Genomic DNA, 15,490 nt, shown 5'->3' on the forward strand with positions numbered 1-15,490 from the left:
GGCAAATCTTTAAAACTACCTTTGTCTAGTGATCAAAAACCCTATAGTACAGGCAGCAACAAATAAAATATTTGTTTTGCATTAAGTACAGAAATACAAACCTATTTTGACTGGTTTTGAGCCTCTGACAGTTTCCTCAACCACCTCATACTCTTATCACTATCTCCCTTCCTTCCTCCTTCCCTTCCCCTCACACATATATAACTATTCATTCATAATCGTCTTTGGGGAGAAAAATATAATTAGAAGCATTACAAATGGTCCCACCACAATTTAAAATATTGCCTACTACACTTGAATTAATGACATTAATGAAAAAAATGATATTTTCATTCCTCATGTTTGCACAACAAACACTTATTGATACAGCCATCTTCTCAGGCTTCAAACTAAAATTCCTGAGCTAAGAAACTTTAGTGAAGAGAAACCAGGATGCTAATCTTAAAACGTCAAAGATTTTATCAATATGTATTGAAAACCTAGGAAATGTATGTGTGCTATAAATGTCTGAGGTTACTAATAGCAAGTTCATCATAGCACACTGATGAGGTAAGTATTCAGCTTTGCTGGTCAATAAAATGACCCATAGTTTTTGGCATGATTTAAGAAAGGGACAAGAGAAGGCAGAAAGTACCTATGACAGAGTCAAATAAAAATACTACCTGACAAACATACTATAAGAAAATATTTGACAGCTATACAACTGACAGAGGCATAATTTCTATAATCTACAAAGAACTCAAAAACCTACAAAAAAAAAAAAAAAAGCAAACAACCCACTCCAAAAGTAGGGCAGAGAACTGAATAGAGAATTCTCAGAGGAAGAAATACAAATAGCTAACACACACTTACAAAAATGTTCAACATCTCTAACCATCAGCGAAATGCAAATTAAAACAACTATGAGATTCCACCTTACCCCAGTAAGGATAGCAAACATTAAAAAATCAAATGAAAACAAATGTTGGCAAAGATGAGGAGAAATAGGGACCTTCATTCACTATTGGTGGGAGTGTAAGCTGGTACAATCACTATGGAAAGCAATATGGAGACTCCTAAAAGGGTTGACTACAGAGTTACCAAAGACCCAGCTATTCCTTTACTGGGCATTTACCCTAAAAGCTCCATGTCTCACCTCAGAGAGGTTCATTCAACCATGTTTACAGTTGCTCAAATCATAATAACTAAGAACTGGAATCAACTCAGGTGCCCATCATTGGATGACTGGATAACCAAGATTTGGTATATTGCTGACTGAATTCTTCTCAGCAGTTAGAAAAAAAATGACAAAATGGTATCTGTAGAAAAATGGTCAAAATTGGAACAGATCATACTCAGCAAATTCACACAACCACAGAAAGACAGTTGTCACACAGTCTCACTCATTTGCAGCTCCTAACCTGGATCAGCCCGAGATGCTGACACACCTGAGAGGCGTCTGGAGGCCTGGACAATAGGGAGGGTGGGGCTTGAGGGGAAGGCAAGGGTGGGGTAGGGGACACAAAACTGAACCCAAATGGAACTGGTACCATAGAATACTATATCCTGGAAGATAGACTTAAAGGCTGAACCCTTAACAGAACCTTCGGGGGAGCACCTGAATCGAAGGGCCTTGGAGAGGAATCTGTTTCTCTTTTTTAGATGGAAGTGGGACCTGAGGAGAGAAGTGAGCCACTGCACTTCACCATGGCCCCTGCTGCAACCACAGAGGAATTGGGGAAATGAGCAAGAGTACTGCTTTCTTAGTGAACCTCATATCTGCACAAGGGTGAAGGAGAGAGACACTGAGGACACTCAACACCTACCAAGCCAGAGATCCAGAGGCTCCTAAGAGCCCATCACTGAAGTAGATTTAAAACACACCCAACATGGCTCAGAGAATTTCATGCAAGAGGGGTGAAAAGATTGTCAGAGCCACTAGTTCGAACATTATGCACAGAGACATTTGCCTGTTCCCCATAACTGACTGCTGCCCCTACAATCCCCATGGGGATGATGGGAATCCCCAATGAGGAGGGTCACTTTGGGGGGCCAGGCAGGGATGAGAGAAAGGATGGTACCAACATGTGCAGTTTACATACTGAGTATGTCCATAACCAATTAAAAAAAAATACTATCTGAGCCAGGCGTGGTGGCTCATGCCTTTAATCCCAGCCCTTGGGAGGCAGAAGTAGGAGGATTGCTGTGAGTTCAAGATCACCCTGAGAATACAGAATGAATTCCAGGTCAGCCTGAGTTAGAGCTAGACCCTACCTCGAAATCCCGACCCCCCCCCCCCATACTAGCTGAACAGTGAGCCACTTTCCAAGCAGACAGCTTACCTCCGCCATCCTCAGCTCCACCCCAAAAAGAAGCCAAAGCTCTCTACTGCTCTTCCCTCCTTTTCATTTTTTAAACAATGGTAGTTTAGGACTAAAAGAAATTTATTGCAGGGAGAAGAGTTCAGGGAAAGCCTCAGGAAATTACAGGGAAGAATTCTTGAGCAATGGTCATTCTGTCTCCAAATGGAGGTCAGCCTGGGCTTTCAGTGACATTTATTTTTTAACTTGGCCTTTATCTGGTCTGCTAGGATTTTCAATCACTAGACAAGTCTTATAGTCTCAGGGCAGCAGGCTTCATTCTATTAGCACCTCTTTTCTTTCTCAGCACCCCTTCTTTCCTGTCCTTGTCCTCTGTGCTGTGTCATCTCTTCCTAATGCCACATGATTCATACCCTCTGCTTTGAAAACTCGTCTACTTGAATTGTTCTACACACTACCTACATTTTTCTTTCTCTGAAACCTATACAATGCCTGGCACAAAATACCTAGTAATGCTATCTAGCTGTACCTGGAAAGTTCTTCATATAACTGATTTTTTTTTGAAAGCCACAGACCCCACTTGAAAAACAGCTCAAGTTTACTTCCTTCATGCAAATTCATCTGTTTGCTCACTTGAGGTTACCTCAAAATGTATCCAGTTTGAACTATATAACTTGCCCTGTTGGCTTGTTTTTTCAGAAAAATATACATCATCTCATGTTTATAAGGTTCTCTTTTTCCCAGGAACATAATGGCCTTTAACACCAGATGCATACTAAAATAAGGATGCCTGATACAAATATCTGCAAATTGCCTATTAATGTATTTTAATAATTGTAGAAAAATAAAAGTACATACTGGTCTCTAACTCCAGACATAGAACTCTTAAAGCAATAGCAGATAATGGCCAAGAGAATCTTTTCTTCTAATATTTAATTTTTGACCCTAGTTGCAAACACTGGAATGTTCTGAGTGACAGGAGTTTTTTGTCTTTTGTTCTGATAAGGCAACTCAGTAGACTATGGGATCACCTGTGGATGGGAAACTGTTACCAGGGGAACCAGCTATGTGATAAGAGGAGCTGAAAGTTGAGCCATCACTAACAGTCAATGATGTATGTAAGGAAGCCTCTGTGGAAACACAAAGGCAGAATGTGGAGCCTGCAGACTGCTGGACACATGGGTTGCCAGGAGGAAGCGCAGCTGCAGACATAAGGAAACGCCACAACTCTCCCTAAAAACCTGTCCTATGAACGTCTTCAGCCTTCCTCGCCTGCATCCTTTCATCCTTTAAGGTAAATAGGTGAGCATAAATGTTTCCTTGACTTCCCTGGCTATAGGCAGTCAGTCAGGAGCACAGGCAGAACCCGGGGCCTACAACTGGTATCTTGGTATATTGGGGAGATCTGCAGGACTGAGGTCTTACCCCATGGGGTTGGGACTAGTTACAGTTAGCACCAGAATTGAGTTACACTACAGAATACTCAGTTGGTTTAACTAGATATAACTGGTTGTTGTGGGGAAAAATCTCCCTACATTCTGTTGAGTAGAAGTGTTTGATATTGAGTAATTAAGAGTGAGAGAGAAATGTAATTTGGTGTTCTCTAGTTCATACAATAATAATTATTATTATTTTGGTTTTCCGAGGTAAAGATTTCACTCTAGCCCAAACTAACCTAGAATTCACTATGTAGTCTCAGGATGGCCTCGATTCACAGTGATCCCCCTACCTCTGCCTCCCAAGTGCTGGGATTAAAGACATGCGCCACCACTCCCGGCTACATACAATAATTTTAATATTTATGTTAATTTCAAATCCTTAAAGATGGCAAGCTGAGTGAATGAAGTTATCTAAATCACTAAAGAACCAGGCTGTGCATGTGTGCTTGGCTGCTTTTCTGTCTTAGCATAAGCCCCCAGGACAGAAAGAAGAGATGAAGTAATAAATGCTGGAAGCCACCAAGGCTATAGATAACTGGCAACTCACTCAGTAGAACCAAGAAAGCCAAATCCTAAGCATGGACAATACTGACCCAGCATAATACAAAATCCCATTCTGCTGGACTCAGAAGCTGGATGGATCAGCACTTCTGGAATCAGAGCCAGAGTGCAGTGAAAACCATTTTCTGTTTGAAAGTTGGTGGAAGCAGCTTGGATGCTCCCGCTTTCCCAACTCCTAAAGTCCTTTTCTACTTAGCACAGCCATATGACTGATTCGCTCTCATCTGGGCAAATATTCTAAGTCTGCTCTCTAGAGAAGCAGCACAGGTCTTTGGGTCAGGCATGTGTTATGGACTGAACTATACCTACTCTCAGTTATTACACTGAAGTTTTAATACCCAGAGATACACAGAGCAGGACTGTGTTTGGAGACAAGGTCTTTGGGAACACTGCAGAGGTGGTAAGTGATAAGTATGAGTGCTGCTCTCACTGCTAGGTAGAGATTTTCTTTAAGGAGATAGTGGTAGACAGTGAGGAGACTCAAAATTTATTAAAGTAGAAAATAAGAGGTATCTGAGAGCTTAATACCTAAGGAGGTTTCTACCTTCTCCAACTCTCACAGAACACTACAGAAGAGGAGACAGAAAGAATGTACAGGATGTATAGGGACCCTGTGCGGGACTGTCCTCCTACATGAACTGACTGGTACATTCATGACCTTAGAGTGGTTTCCAAAACCCCACAAGACCAGCATAGTTCTGAGCCCATCAACATTTTGACACAGAGGACAAAATGAATGAGACAACAATACAGAGGAAGGACTGCCTTGAAAGAAGAGGGTTCTCAGGGGATGTTGGGTAGAGAATGAGAACAAAAAAAGACAAGGCATGGGAACATGATCAAATGATTGTATGTTCACATTGTAAAGCTCTCAATAAAATAAGTGAAAAAAATTAAAAAAAAAACAGGTAATTAAGTAAAGTGCTGTCAATAGGATGGTCCCAATACAATGTGACTAGTGTGCTATCAACAAGCAGGAGTTAGGACATAGACATAGAAAGGGAAGATCACACTGGCCAAGGAGAGAGGCCTTAAGAAGAGACTAATCCCACCAATACCTTGACTGGGCCTCTAACTTCCAGAACTAAGAAAACCAACTTCTGTTCTTATGCCAATTAGTCAGTCAGTAGTAGTTAGTATGCTAAGACAGTATTCTGGGGGGCGGAAACATAAAAAGGAAGAGGATAAAGCTAAGTAAATATACACTCTAGCATTTTCGTTGTTGTTGTTCCACACAAGGTTTCCAAAGACTGGTAGAAGGGAGAAGACTGCCCACTCTAGGGACCTTGATGAATATCAGACTCAGACTTTTCTCACAGAAACTATGCGCTGCACAAATGATATTGCTGGCCATGACTGCACCTACATGTGGTTTCTAGTCAGCTGCAATATAAGCAGATCCCTGAGGATCAGAGCATTCAAAGGAAGCACCAAATATGAAAAACATAAAAACAAACAGCAAAGAAAACTGGGAGACAGAGAGGGTACAAAGGAAGAAGGAAACTGTAAAACACTATTGGCAATTCTTAAAAAAGATAAAAGACATGAAGAACAGTACATGAAAAACCAATGGACAGAAATTGAAAGAGTTCTTATAAGCTAAAAATGAGGTAGAAACCAGGCATGGTAGCATACACCTGTAATTCCGGCAACTGGGAGGCAGAAGCAGAAAGACCACAAGTTTAGGGCCAGCAGGGCTACACAGGAGGTTCCAGGCCACCCTGAGCTACATCTCAAGTCTATGTTACAAAACAACAAACAAAATAAATAAGCGAACCAAAATTAGTGACACAATCAAAGAGCTGGAAGACCTAACAATTTTGTCATACCTAAACATTATATAGTCCAGGCTAAAATGTATCCACTATGGAAACAATACAAAGAGGCTTCGGAGTGAAAGCTCCGATATGGAGACACAGCTCATCGCATCACACCTCCCAGGCTCTCCTACAATTCTGCCACTAGCACCATCATTTCACAAGCATGCAGCTGATGTAATAAAATAAATGCACAGCATACCTGAGTCTTTCTTTGGAGTAAATGAATTATGCTTCTCCAAGGGCTGACCGAGACATTTCCAAGAAGTGCTTTGTCTTTTTTTCAGGGTGATCTCTATTTTTCCCACATTCTCAACAGCTCGCACTGGAAAAAAAAAAAAAAAGATAAATATCAGTTATAGCTTTGATACTAAATGTAAAAAATGAAAACCAACATTTTCACCAGCCATGGTGGTGCACACCTGTAGTACCAGCACTTGGGAGGTGAAGGCAGGAAGCTCAAGAGTTCAAGACTACATGGAGGACTTAAGATGGGTTCCAAAAGATCCTAACTCAAAAATCAAACAAAGAAAAAAACAAAACAAAACAAAACAAAAAACTCAACCAACCAATAACAAAACAACCATTCTCAATCAAAATATCCTGATCTTAAATAATGGCACCAATAACTACTGGGAAAATAAGATTTTGTTTACTTACCAAAATTGTTTATGCTTTATATGATGCTAATTCCAGCTTAATGTATTTTAGATACAGATTAGCTTCTTTCAAACCAAATTATCCAGGGCCAAACTAACACTAATATTTATTCTGGTTTCACATGAACACCAATATAGCTATGGCAACTAGAAATAACTTAAAAGAGGAGGTGATGCATACATGTTACAACTGAATAGACCCCCCCCAATAAATTTTTTCCTCCATTTTAATATTTAGTAAGGATTGGGTAGGGCTTTATTAGTTAATTTAGTAGAACAACACAGTTTCTACAAATACCAGAACAGCCTCAGAAGAGTAAGTGCCTAGTAAGTGTAGAATGAATAAAATACACATGAATCTTTGCTGGGGAGTACAGAATGAATAAAGTATGCATGAATATTTGCTGACTATAAACCTTTTATAGTGTGAACAATGAAACCAGTTTAGACTATATGGGATAATATTGAAGTTCTGTATATTGATTTAAATTTGATGAGTTAAAAATGCTTTCAAAGGTCTTAAATACATTTCATTTTTCTTTAGACACAATGCATTTGCTTCCTCTTAATGTAAACTGAGGACCTAGGAACAATCTAACAACCTTTTAAAACAAAACAAGCCAAATTAACCCAACTGAATGATCACTCATTTGAAATTTCACCAAAATAAAAAGCCAGTTCTTGGATTTTGTGAGCTACTGTGGTACGTGGTGAAGGGAGAGCCCGCACTGGTGTGAGAGCACCTGGAAGCAGAACTGATGAGGGGCCTCCTGCCGTCAAACAGCTGTGTGAAATCCGCATCGCACAAGTGCTCGTGGCAACATTCAAACCTGAGTGTGTCTGTTGACATTACCCACTTGAATGCATCCTATGAAACGTCTGCCTGGCTTAGTGTGTGTCTACAAGCTACATGTCAGATATCAGGGCAGGGATTAGGCAAAGGGGAAGGAAAAAGAAGGCATAGGAGGGTTTTTTTTTTTTTTTTTTGCATGTGTATGTATGCATGCATGCATGTAACATCAGGTGTCTCCCCCAATACTATTTAGACACGGTCACTTTCAGAGCTCATGGATCTGGCTAGACTGGCTAGCCAGCAAGCCCTAGGGCTCTCCTTGTCTCTGCCTCCCCAGAACTGGGCTTGCAGGCATGCATCACTGCTCCTCCTGTTTGAGTGTCAACTACCTTGGAGACTGGGCCATCTCCTGAGTCCTAGAAATTTTTTTTAAGGGAGGGAAAGAGGAAAGAGGTACATGGAGAAGGGAAAAAGGACAGAAATCAGAAAGAGTGTATTTTATTTTACTTTTATTTTGTAGGTAAGGTTTCACTCTAGCCCAGGCGAACCTGGAATTCACTATGTAGTCTCAGGGTGGCCTCATGGCAATCTTCCTACCTTTACCTCCAAATTGCTGGGATTAAAGGTGTGTACCTCCATGGCTGGTTAAGAGTGTATTTGAAAATTAATATAACTTTATATATAAAATATCACAGCTTGGTATAGGTATATACATATTTTATTGTTGTTTTGAGGAACTTACCAGAAAATTCTTCTTGTACTTCATGGCACAGCCCTGGTATTCAAAGAAAATGTATTTAGTTAAAACCAAAAATCAATTCATAAGATATGTGAGCACCATGTAAGATCATTTTAAATGTCCTATTTCAAATTTCTAGACTAGACGTACTCTGAGAGACTAAAAGACACACATGATCAAAAAGAGTCAAATCATTGATACACACGCTTACTCAATTTCTCTGTAGCCACAGAGGAGTAAACAGCCAGCTGCCCATAAGCTGAGAGCCGGACTGACAGCACTGGGGAAGGACCAGAGAGAGCAGGTGGGGTGAGGGGGTGGGGAGGACGGCACCTGAGGATGGCCCAGCGCAGGCTGTGAGCCTCGTGCACACAGGCTGGCTGAAGTCTGCCTTAGCCTTTTTCTTACTGTTTTCTCTATTGCTGAAGACCCATTCAGGAAACAAAGTTCTTGAGAATCTGTAAGCAACCAGGTACTTTCTAGGGATTACGATATAACAGCTACTATAAGAGAACAGTTTGTCCTTATATAATAGGAAGGGGGAATTAAAAGAGAGAAGTTTTATAAGCACCTGCTTTAAATTTCACTGGCACTCTGAATTCTGCATTATTTCAGTCTTTCTAATATAACACTGGTACCTCAGAGGTACACTGCTTTCTTTCCCTCCCTCCCACTCTCCCTTCCTTCCTTCCTATCACCCTTCCTCCCTCTCTTCCCTTCCTTCCTTCTTTTTTACCTTCCTCCTTTGCTCCCTCCCTCTCTTCATTCCTGTCTTTCTTTCTTTAGGGGAGGGATGTGTATGATGCACACATGGAGGTCAACGGACAACTAAGCGGTGCCCATACTCCACCTTCTTTGCATCAGTTTCTTGCCACCACAAACTGCCAGACCGCAAAGGAATACCAGACTCGCTGGTCCTCGAGCTTTGGGTTCTCTGAGCTCTAGGGAACCACAGATGCACGTACCACTTCACTTTACACGAGTGCTGGAGTACTGAACAATCGTCTAGTAGGCTGTGCAAGCAAACATCTTTAACTACGGAGCCCTCTCTACACCTCAAGAATTACATATTTTTAAAAATAGTTTTTAAGGGCTGGAGAGATAGCTTAGCAGTTAAGCGCTTGCCTGTGAAGCCTAAGGACCCCGGTTCGAGGCTCGGTTCCCCAGGTCCCACGTTAGCCAGATGCACAAGGGGGCGCATGCGTCAGGAGTTCGTTTGCAGAGGCTGGAAGCCCTGGCGTGCCCATTCTCTCTCTCTCCCTCTATCTGTCTTTCTCTCTGTGTCTGTCACTCTCAAATAAAATAAATAAATAAAAATTTAAAAAAAAAATAGTTTTTAAGCCAGGCATGGTAGCTCATGCCTTTAATCCCAGCACTTGGGAGGCAGAGGTAGGAGGATCACCATGAGTTTGTCACCACCCTGAGACTACATAGTGAATTCCAGGTCAGCCGGGGCTAGAGTGAGACCCTACCTCAAAAAAACAAAATTTAAAAAAAAAGGTTTAAAAATATTTTTATTTATTTGAGAGAGAGAGACAAGAGAGAAAGAGATAGATGGGCACTGCAAATGAAACCAGATACATGCACCATGTAGAACATGGGTGGTTAGGCTTTGCAAGCAAGTGCCTTAACCACTCAGCCATCTCTCCAGCCCAAGACTTACATATTCTTGAATGGAACATTAGATATACACATACATGCATACATATGTACTTGTGTGTGTGTGTGTGTGTGTGTGTGTGTGTGCGCGCGTGCGCGCATGCATACGCTGGTGGAGCCTCTCTCAGCCCCCAAGTCTTCCCAACTTTATCTGTTCTAAGAAATACAAAGCACCTTGGCTTCTGTGTGACCAAGCCAGATTACAAGTTTCCTCTGCAGACTTGAACCTGGTCAGGTGCTACTGAGTATTCCCAGTCACTGAAAAAGGGATGTGGTTCAAATACTCACAACCCTGTGAGAAAACAGCTGCAGTTTGGAGCCAAATTCCTCAAGTTCTTATATGAACTCTAATGCCTGACACCTCCCTGCAGACAATTTATCCCGAAGCATAAAGTGCTGACCTCTGTGACAGGCTGCAGCCCCTCTGAACTATACTCCCCAGCTTGGGTGGAATGTGCTCACTGGCAGTAGTGACTCCTTGTTAGAATACCAAGTGGGATGGGATACTCCTGTCCTGCCACATTGCTTTTGGGACAAGTCCAATTAGAGCTTTTGCTCAAAGAAAAGCAAGATATACTTACTGCTAGCTACCGTGATGACAAAATTAGTTATAAAGTATTTGAAAACATAACTGATATGCACAAAGGGCACTCAGACCTGCAGTCAGGCCATGTGAGACGGGCAGTGAGGGGCGCTCAGACCTGCAGACAGGCCACATGAGACGGGCAGTGAGAGGCCCTCAGACCTGCAGACAGGCCACGTGAGACGGGCGGGCAGTGAGGGACACTCAGACCTGCAGACAGGCCACGTGAGACGGGCAGTGAGGGGCCCTCAGACCTGCAGTCAGGCCCCATGAGTTGGGCAGTGAGGGGCACTCAGACCTGCAGTCAGGCCACGTGAGACGGGCAGTGAGGGACGCTGAGACCTGCAGTCAGGCCACGTGAGACGGGCAGTGAGGGACACTGAGACCTGCAGTCAGGCCACGTGAGATGGGCAGTGAGGGGCACTCAGACCTGCAGACAGGCCACGTGAGACGGGCAGTGAGGGGCCCTCAGACCTGCAGTCAGGCCACGTGAGACGGGCAGTGAGGGGCACTCAGACCTGCAGACAGGCCACGTGAGACGGGTGGGCAGTGAGGGACACTCAGACCTGCAGACAGGCCACGTGACATGGGCAGTGAGGGGCACTCAGACCTGCAGTCAGGCCACGTGAGACGGGCAGTGAGGGACGCTCAGACCTGGAGTCAGGCCACGTGAGACGGGCAGTGAAGGACACTGAGACCTGCAGTCAGGCCACATGAGACGGGCAGTGAGGGACACTGAGACCTGCAGTCAGGCCACGTGAGATGGGCAGTGAGGGACACTGAGACCTGCAGTCAGGCCACGTGAGATGGGCAGTGAGGGGCACTCAGACCTCCAGTCAGGCCACATGAGACGGGCAGTGAGGGGCACTCAGACCTCCAGTCAGGCCACATGAGACGGGCAGTGAGGGGCACTCAGACCTCCAGTCAGGCCACGTGAGACGGGCAGTGAGGGACACTCAGACCTGCAGTCAGGCCATGTGAGACGGGCAGTGAGGGACACTGAGACCTGCAGACAGGCCACGTGAGACGGGCAGTGAGGGGCACTGAGACCTGCAGTCAGGCCACGTGAGATGGGCAGTGAGGGGCACTCAGACCTCCAGTCAGGCCACGTGAGACGGGCAGTGAGGGACTCTCAGACCTGCAGTCAGGCCACGTGAGACGGGCAGTGAGGGGCCCTCAGACCTGTAGTCAGGCCACGTGAGACGGGCAGTGAGGGACACTCAGACCTGCAGTCAGGCCACGTGAGACGGGCAGTGAGGGACACTCAGACCTGCAGTCAGGCCACATCAGACGGGCAGTGAGGGGCCCTTAGACCTGCAGTCAGGCCACGTGAGACGGGCAGTGAGGGACGCTCAGACCTGCAGTCAGGCCACGTGAGACGGGCAGTGAGGGGCACTACGGTCAGGTTATCTGGTGCAGTGCTGACTCCCATGGCAGAGACAGCATGGAAACGTGTAATGAATCTCCTAGTAAGCTAGGCCCAGCCGAGTCCTGGACCATCAAGCCTCCAAGTATTTTCTCATAGATGTCAATTACAAGAAATTTTAAAAAGGCAGTGAAAAGTTTGGAAAATGGCTTAGTGGTAAGGTGCTTGCTTGCTAAGCCTTTATACTCTTGTTTGACTCTCCAGGTCCCACATAAGGCAGACACACAGGGATGCAAGACTGCAATGTTACACAAGCGCACAAGGGGGCACATGCATTTGGCGTTCATTTGCAGGGGCTTGAGGCCCTGGCATGCTAATTCATTCTCATTTTCTCTCTCTCCCTTCTTTCCTCCCTCCCTCCCCCCTCTCTTTCTCTCACATAAAAGAAAAGGCCAGTCTGTTGGGCTTGCCTTAAAAAAAAAGTGGGGAGGAAATAGTGTTATTACTTCTGATCACATCTAAGTGCTTTGATTTGGCAAGGCTACAGCACACTGTCTTTTGCACCACTTCCATGACTAAAGAAAAAACAAAAACAATTGCTTGGCTATGACAAGCTAAAACAGTAACAGCTTTTAAAATAAGACAATTAGGGCTGTAGAGATACCTTAGCAGTTAAGGTGCTTGCCTGAAAAGCCTAAGGACTCAATATCTGACTCTTCATGTGCCACGTAAGCTAGATGCACGGTGACACAAGCAAGATCAAAAAAAAAAAAGACAACTAAAGGAAAAAAGCTGTTCCAATTAATAAATATACGGTATGCACCAGATATGGTGGTGCACACCTTTAATCACTCAGGAGGCAGAAGTAGGAGGATCCCTGTGAGTTCGAGGCCACCCTGTAACTACATAGTGAATTCCAGGTCAGTCTGAGCTAGTGTGAGACAGTACCTTGGAAAACAAAAACAAAAATAAAGTACTCACCCATATGTAAGAGATAAGCATAATCCTTGATAATTGTTTCTGCTCTGAGGGAACCATCTTGGTAGTCAACTATGATTGAATCTAAACTGATATCCTTAAACAGAAGCAAAAATAGAAAGAATAAAAAGTATTTCCCCAAAACTTCTATAACTCCATTTTTATGGCAGTCAACGTTAGTTTCTGCGGTGCTCTTTACAGACCTCCGAGCTATACAAATGGTTTTCTGTTTTCTCCCTACCCCAGTCCCTACCCAGTTCTTCAAAGCACATTATTACAAATGTGATTACACATTACCTCTATAATACCTCCTTCCTCAGTAATCTCTAATCGTAAGCTTACAACATGATATTTAGAGCACTGCTTGATCCATTAGATATATTTGCTGAAGAAACGGTATAGTAAACAGTTAGAATCAGAACCAGAAATTGACATATTTGTGTGCATTATAGTTTTTCCACTATTAATTACATGATGCTGGGCAATGTTCATAACCTCTTGATATCAGCTCACCCAAAGAAATGCACTAGCAAAAAAAATTCTTAGACGTCTTTAATCTCTTAATAGAATTAATGTAAGGTACTTGGTAGCTACTATTTATACCACACACAGGCTGGGGAAATGGCTTAGTGATTAAAGGCACTTGCTCGCAAAGCCTGCTGTCCCATGTTCAATTCCCCAGTACCCACATAAAGCCAAATGCACAAAATGGTGCATGTGTCTGGAGTTCATTTGTAGCACTAAGAGGCCCTGGCACACCCATTCTCATTCTCTCTCTCTCTCTCTCTCTCTCCCCTCCTAAATAAACAAACAAACAAACAATATTTATACCACACATGGAAGACATTATTTCATGTAGAAATCTTTCTCCTTCCCTTCTCCATCTGCATTCTATGTCTCAGTGGTATTACTGTAGGAATAGATGCTACCTTCCCTGGGGCCTGCCCTTTTGGTCTTACACTGTGGAATGAAAAAACAATAGCAAAGGGGAGCTACAAGTGTCTGTGGCCGTCTTGGCTGCCTTGTGCAGAGCTAGCCATTCCTGCGTAAGGGTCACTTCACACTGCCGAGAACGACAGGAACCATGTGGCTGAGAGGAGGTTCTACAACCACTTAAGTAATTGAACTCCCTAAAATCCCTAGCAGTCAGAATGTACCTCTAAGTCCACATAGCTCCTCAAACACAGACCCTTTATAGCTCTCAGAGCATGTACCCAGATGCCCGAGATGCATGCTCATCATTCTAGCCACTGGAGCCTTTCAGCTGACAGGGCATGTACTCAGATGTGTAAGCTAGATGCTTAACCCTCTAGCCTTCCAGCTGACTGCAAGCCTTGTGAAAGCCAAGTCACTATGGACCTGGCCCATGATTTAGACCCCTATCATCCAAACCAGTGTCTTACATAAAAACAGTGCCAAGAAAGACTCAAGGAATGGATGATCTCCCCAGCTTTTCTTTCAAAGGGGCTTCTTAACTCCATTAGGGTTCAAGCACACTCAGACACACACAGCAGTCAAGTCTTGCTAACCCCAGAATATTTATTATTATGGAAAGTTCACTATGATTCACTTTTGTTGTTAACACTTTTAAAAAAGATCACAGAAAAGCACACAAAATGCTTTTTGGTCTGTTTTTTTTTTTTTAAGGCTACAGCATGTATGCTTTTCAGGCAACAGCTAGACCACCTGGGTTCCAGTCAGTGAACTGCTACCTACTATGTGATTCTAGGTAAGTTAATGTTTCTCTGTAAAATAGGATGAACAGCAGTAACTGCCTGATTGGCTTGTTATGAAGAGTAAATAAGTCAATATACAAAAAAATTAAGGACCTGTTACATGACCAACATTTATTATTTGCTTGTTTTCTTCCTCATTTGTTAATGGCAGGCTTACCTTCTGTTTAGTGTATATGACAATGGTGACTAAAGAGGCTGTCTGGAACCAGTCATAGCTGTGAAATAGAAAAAAGGGAATCAGTATTGACAACAATGTGCAGTCACATATATTAAATTATTCAATGTTGGAAATTCACATTGAACAAATATTTTTCTAGGTTAAAACATTTTTTCTAAATAAATGGTGGTCTTAACATGTTATATTCTTTATTATGTAGCCGACAGGTATTTAGTTTAAAATTTAAAAATCTGTCATTTCAAGAATTGAAATAAAAATATAAAATAACATGCATAAAATAAAGGTTCCAAGTCTTCCTGCTTACAATTTTCTCTATTAGAGTAACAACAGGATATATTTTGTTAAGGAGGAAGACTATTTTCTTTCTGGCCCCATTGTAAAAATATTGCTATTAAAGAAATGAACCTGAGGTTAATGTGTAGTAATTGAACTTATGGTAAAATTAAGTCTGTTTTGCTGTAGCTATTGGTCCAGTCAAGACTGTTTTGCACTGATTACCTACTGAGTCTAGAGGAGGCAAACTCGGTCCCTTAACAAAACTGTCCATAAAACAGTGTCACAGGGATAGCAGGGTGCTGCTGTAAGATGAACACAGGTTTGCAAGGGGACAGAAGATAACAGAGGGCACAGAGAACCCTGAGAGCCATGGATGAGCCTTAGCAGAAATATGGATTGCTTAATT

At 43.0% G+C, this 15,490-nt stretch overlaps 1 protein-coding gene across 2 annotated transcripts in view; it reads right to left on the bottom strand.

The window, feature by feature from the left end:
* Positions 1-15,490, bottom strand: part of LOC101595545 (cytochrome b5 reductase 4) — a 76,136-nt gene that overhangs the window by 29,540 nt on the left and 31,106 nt on the right. For both annotated transcript variants that reach the window (XM_045160807.1, XM_004660464.2), the window contains 4 exons: positions 14,788-14,845; positions 12,898-12,991; positions 8,312-8,344; positions 6,320-6,442 (listed from right to left, as the gene is read on the bottom strand). In XM_045160807.1, the coding sequence (XP_045016742.1) occupies positions 6,320-6,442; positions 8,312-8,344; positions 12,898-12,991; positions 14,788-14,845 (308 nt within the window). The remainder of the gene's footprint in view (positions 1-6,319; positions 6,443-8,311; positions 8,345-12,897; positions 12,992-14,787; positions 14,846-15,490) is intronic.

Source organism: Jaculus jaculus, chromosome 10, assembly GCF_020740685.1.
Source record: "Jaculus jaculus isolate mJacJac1 chromosome 10, mJacJac1.mat.Y.cur, whole genome shotgun sequence".
NCBI lineage: Eukaryota > Metazoa > Chordata > Mammalia > Rodentia > Dipodidae > Jaculus > Jaculus jaculus.